This window comes from Tachysurus vachellii, chromosome 26 (genome assembly GCF_030014155.1).
Source record: "Tachysurus vachellii isolate PV-2020 chromosome 26, HZAU_Pvac_v1, whole genome shotgun sequence".
NCBI lineage: Eukaryota > Metazoa > Chordata > Actinopteri > Siluriformes > Bagridae > Tachysurus > Tachysurus vachellii.
The window spans coordinates 16,694,350-16,699,349 of NC_083485.1; the positions used below are offsets into that span (position 1 = coordinate 16,694,350).

Below are 5,000 nucleotides of genomic sequence, written 5' to 3' on the forward strand. Positions count from 1 at the left end.
GCTCTTCAGTCAGTCACAGGATCTTTATTTTTACTTTAACACAATTGTTTAACATTATTAATTAACATTAGTTTATTAACACTATATCTTTCATAAAAGCTGTTGTGTGTTAACAGGATATTTTTATTAACCTTAAACTGCATTTAGATCATTAGCATTTCTGGGGAAGTGGAATTTAATATCTTTAGTTTTTTAATAATACTGTACAAGATTATATTTGTTCACATAACAGTATACCAACCTGTGTGTGTGTGTGTGTGTGTGTGTGTGTGTGTGTGTGTGTGTGTGTGTGTGTGTGTGTGTGTGCGCGTGCGTGTGTGTGACAGCCCGGAAGCTGGAGATCAGTCCAGAAGTTAAGATGACGTTCATAATTCTTTCCCTGATCAATCCAAACACTGCAGAGAAGATCAGCCTCCTCCCTATGAAGGGTGGGTCAGTGTAGTGCACTCAGTCAACATCAGTGTTAGGACACCACACATCACACCACACATCACACCACACATCACTAGAGTCAGTACTGATTTTTTTTCTTCTTTGTTTCTTGGTTTTCCAGGTGAATGTGTTTGAGGATTGAACTCTGACTTCTGCACAGATTAATCCCAGCTCATTACAGTTAGCCTCCTCTTCTCTACAGAGTATAAACATGTCTATTAGTCTGTAGCTTCAAGTAATAAAAAATTATTTTCTGACATTTATGTTTGTGATTATTATGTTTAGTCTTTCTGCTCCTGTATTTTACAGAAATGTGTAAATATATTTATTAACATCAGAGAGAATGACCGCTATTCACACACATTAGCATTAGCACTGAGATGTATGTTTATGTGATGTACAATGACATGTAGCTCAGTTTTCCTCCAGGTGATTTATTTATTGATTTAATCTTATTTTTGTTATAAAATGAGTATTTTTCCCCACACATTTTCCCCTTAGTCTGAACCCTGTACTGTTCACAAAGCAGCATAAAGACAACATTGTCATTTGGCTGTAAACAATTTAGCAAGCTAGCACACAGTGTTAGCAGAACTGTAATAAACACAAGACACAGAAACATCAGAAACTTAACATTTACATCAGCCGTGTCGTCATTTAGTAAGAAAACTGGACAAAAACGACGCTTATTACATTTAGCATCAACCGCTAACACAACCATCATGAGGTGTCTTTAGCGTGTGAACGCAGCAGATTCACAGGAAACATTTCTCGTAATTGAAGAAAATGTTTAAAGAAGAATCGTTAATAAAAGACACAGAACAATGCAGGAAAATACTTTGCCTTTTATTTCCTTTTTAACTCTTTTTAACAATTATGTGGAACATTACACTCAGGACAACACAAAGATTCAGGTTTTTCTTTAACGAGTTTTTACATCATTCTCTCTTTACAGATCTGTGTACAAAAACAATAAGTTACAGTCGCTTTGAATCAGTTACGCTAAACTATACAACACCGTCTCCACGCTCGACAAATAAATAATCTCACTATAAAATGACCATAGGGAAAGGGGCGGGGCTAAACCATACCAGGAAGTGACCGACACCCGGGACAGACAGATGATCAACACAGAACTCAGTGCTTTATCTATGACATGACGTCACAGCCTGAACGCATCACACACCTTTCACCCAACATACAAGATTAATGTTAACGTTTAAATAAGAGCCGTCCTGTCATTGGTCGAAAGATTTACTGTGGAATGAATCCATTGCTTCCTAAAGTGTGTGTATAACATACGCTCTTCAAAGTGCCAGTGTGTGTGTGTGTGTGTGTAAAGGGGAGCACATTTTAAAAATTATGAGCATAAAAAAGGGCATGTTCTTACACGCCACGAGACAAAAGCATCTCCGAAATTAATGAAGGGTGTGTTAGAATGTAATGTTCACACACACACACACACACACACACACATTTGCTAAGTATTAACTGCACTAGCCTGACAATGCTAAGTGAATGAAGCCTAGCTGTTAGCATTACGTAAGTCACAGGTCTAGCGCTCCATAAGAAACCAGCCTGCTGGTACTGTAACCATGGTAACAAAGTGGTCCTGACGAAATATGGGGTACAAATATAAATGGCACAGGAAAGTGAGACATTGCACTTAGTGCACGCACGTGCACACACACACCATCTCATCACAATCATGTGGTTTCTAACTGCATACTGTGTGTTGAGGATAACGGTGAGACTCACTAGTGTTGTTAGATTAACACACACACATACACACACATACACACACATACACACACATACACTGAACTAACAAAGTGGATGAATACATTTATGGTGTGTGTGTGTGTGTGTGTGATTCAGTTGTATAAATCTGTATGAGTCTCGTACAGCACGGTGTGTCTGAGGTTAAACACTGCGCCCCATTTGATTTAAATTCTTTCTCTTACATTAATCTCACCTTCTGAAACTCAATTCAAATCAAAATCAGAAGCATTCGACTTTTCTTGATTTAGAGATAAAATAGACGAGTGTGAGATTTCTGCTTAATCCTTTTGTCTTAGCAGAAAGTGCCAGGGTTCGAGTTCATCACAATAAAATCAGGTGTTTTTTATCTTGAAGTGAACTGTTTCATTCCCATTTAGTCTAAAAACATCGAAAATAAATAAATTCAGACTGAATCACAGATAAAGAGCGCATTCATTTTCACCTGTACATGATCTTAATCTTGGACACATTAATCTCTGTGAAGGAAGTGGCCTGGCTCAGACATCCCATAATTCTGTTCTGCATGAGCAACATGGCGGAGGAAGTGTGTGCTGTGACTGTGCTGCAAAGTTTCTCTGGGTCATGATTTGGTGATAAAATTGTAACCTGTCATTCTAAATATGTCACCTGTCACCTACACACACACACTCACACACACACACACACACACACACACACACACACACACACACACACACACACTCCCACACTCCCACTCACTCCCACTCACTCACAAACACTCACACTCACTCACACACACACACTCACACACACACACTCACACACACACACTCACACACTCCCACACTCACTCACACACACTCACACACACTCACACACACTCACACACACTCACACACTCACAAACACTCACAAACACTCACACTCACACACTCACTCACACACACACTCACACTCACTCACTCACTCACACACAAACACTCACACACACACTCACACACACTCACACACACACACAAACACTCACACACACTCACACACACTCACACACACTCACACACACTCACACACACTCACAAACACTCACACTCACTCACACACTCACACACACACACACACACACACACACACACACACACACACACACACACTCACACTCACACTCTCACTCACTCACACACACTCACTCACACACACACACTCACTCACACTCACACACACCTACTCATACACACACACTCACACACACACACAAACACTCACAAACACTCACACTCACTCACACACACTCACACACACACACACACACACTCACACTCTCACTCACACTCACACTCTCACTCACTCACACACACACACTCACTCACACTCACACACACCTACTCATACACACACACTCACACACACACACACACACACTCAGACAAAAGGCCTCCCTCTTATCTGTGGAAGTCATGTGACTGAGTTATGTCACTAGTGAGTAAAAGTTGCCGTGTGCCCATGTGATCGTGGAAGCAGAGTGAGGAAGAGGAAGTCAGTGACAAAGGGGGAAGTGCTTATCCAATCACTGAATCAACAACTCACTGAATCACTCATTTACTGAATCAACGACTCACTGAATCATTCTCTCTCTCACTCACTCACTCGCCATTATGTCTTTGTGATGCCGCATGATGTGTTGGTTTTTCTCCGACGGTCTCCGGAAGCCCTTGGAGCAGAACTGGCAGCGATGTGGATAATCCTTAGTGTGGATGGAAATGACGTGGCGTTTGAATCCCGAGGCGTCTCCGGTGCTGTAGTCACAGTACTGACACTGATACACACGTCGTTCCCTTGGTCCCTTGGCACCTATCACCTTTTTAATGATGGGAGCTCCGCCCAGAGCGAGCTGTGCCGCCCCGATCGTCTTCTTGGGCGGACTTCGCTCCTGCGTATGTATCGAAGGAGCTGGTTTCTGCTGCTGCTCGTTTGTGTTTTGTTGCATTTCCTGTTGCTGCTGTTCTTTAGTGTGAATGGATAAAATGTGTCGACTCAGCACAAACGGATCAGCAGTCTTAAAGTTGCAGTGGCGACACTGGTGTGGCCGCTTGGCCTTGTGGGATACGGCGTGTTTTTTGAGCTCTGAGGGTCGATGGAAGCCTTTACCACAGATGTCGCACTTGTGAGGGTAGTCTTTTGTGTGGACAGAGATGACGTGACGCTTCAGGTCGCTGGAATTGGAGCTGCGATGATCACACAGGTCACACAAATGTCCTCGAGCCTCATCGTTGTCGTCATCGGGATGGTGTTCGGGGTCGTGATCCTGTGGCGTCTCCATGACGGTTTCGCTGAGCGACTCCACGTGTGGCTCTGAAACCGGCGGCGTCTCCTCGTCCTCGTCCTCACGGCTGTGTTTGGTCTTCATGTGCGTCTTTAGGTTGGACGAGTCGGCAGATTTGTAGCTGCAGTGTGTGCAGGAGTACGGCTTCTCGCCCGTGTGTGTGCGTGTGTGTTTGCGTAATTCTGACGGATGCCTGAAGCCCTTTCCACACTCCACACACACATGTGGGAAGTTTTTACTGTGCACTGCCAGCAGGTGGCGGTTTAACAGGCCCTGCTCTGCCGTCTCATACTCACAGAACTTGCACTTGTGTGACTTCTTAACAGGAAGGACAGCCATCTTTGTTTTCTGCTGAGGGTGAAGGCGGTTTGAGAAGAGCGGCACCTGCTGGTGGAAATCTTTCAAAGTTTCAGACTCAAACTGAGCCTTGGTGCTGAGTGTGTGTGTGTGTTGTGTGTGCTCCTCCATGTGACTGTGGAAGCTAGACTTCTTGTTGGTGGTGAAG

At 43.5% G+C, this 5,000-nt stretch overlaps 1 protein-coding gene across 2 annotated transcripts in view; it reads right to left on the minus strand.

The window, feature by feature from the left end:
* Window positions 1-1,257: 1,257 nt before the first annotated feature.
* The window catches only part of LOC132840678 (zinc finger Y-chromosomal protein 1), a 10,886-nt gene continuing 7,143 nt past the window's right edge, over window positions 1,258-5,000 (minus strand). For both annotated transcript variants that reach the window (XM_060862540.1, XM_060862539.1), the window contains one exon: window positions 1,258-5,000. This exon is cut by the window's right edge and continues 154 nt beyond it. In XM_060862540.1, the coding sequence (XP_060718523.1) occupies window positions 3,812-5,000 (1,189 nt within the window). In that variant the 3' untranslated portion in view covers window positions 1,258-3,811.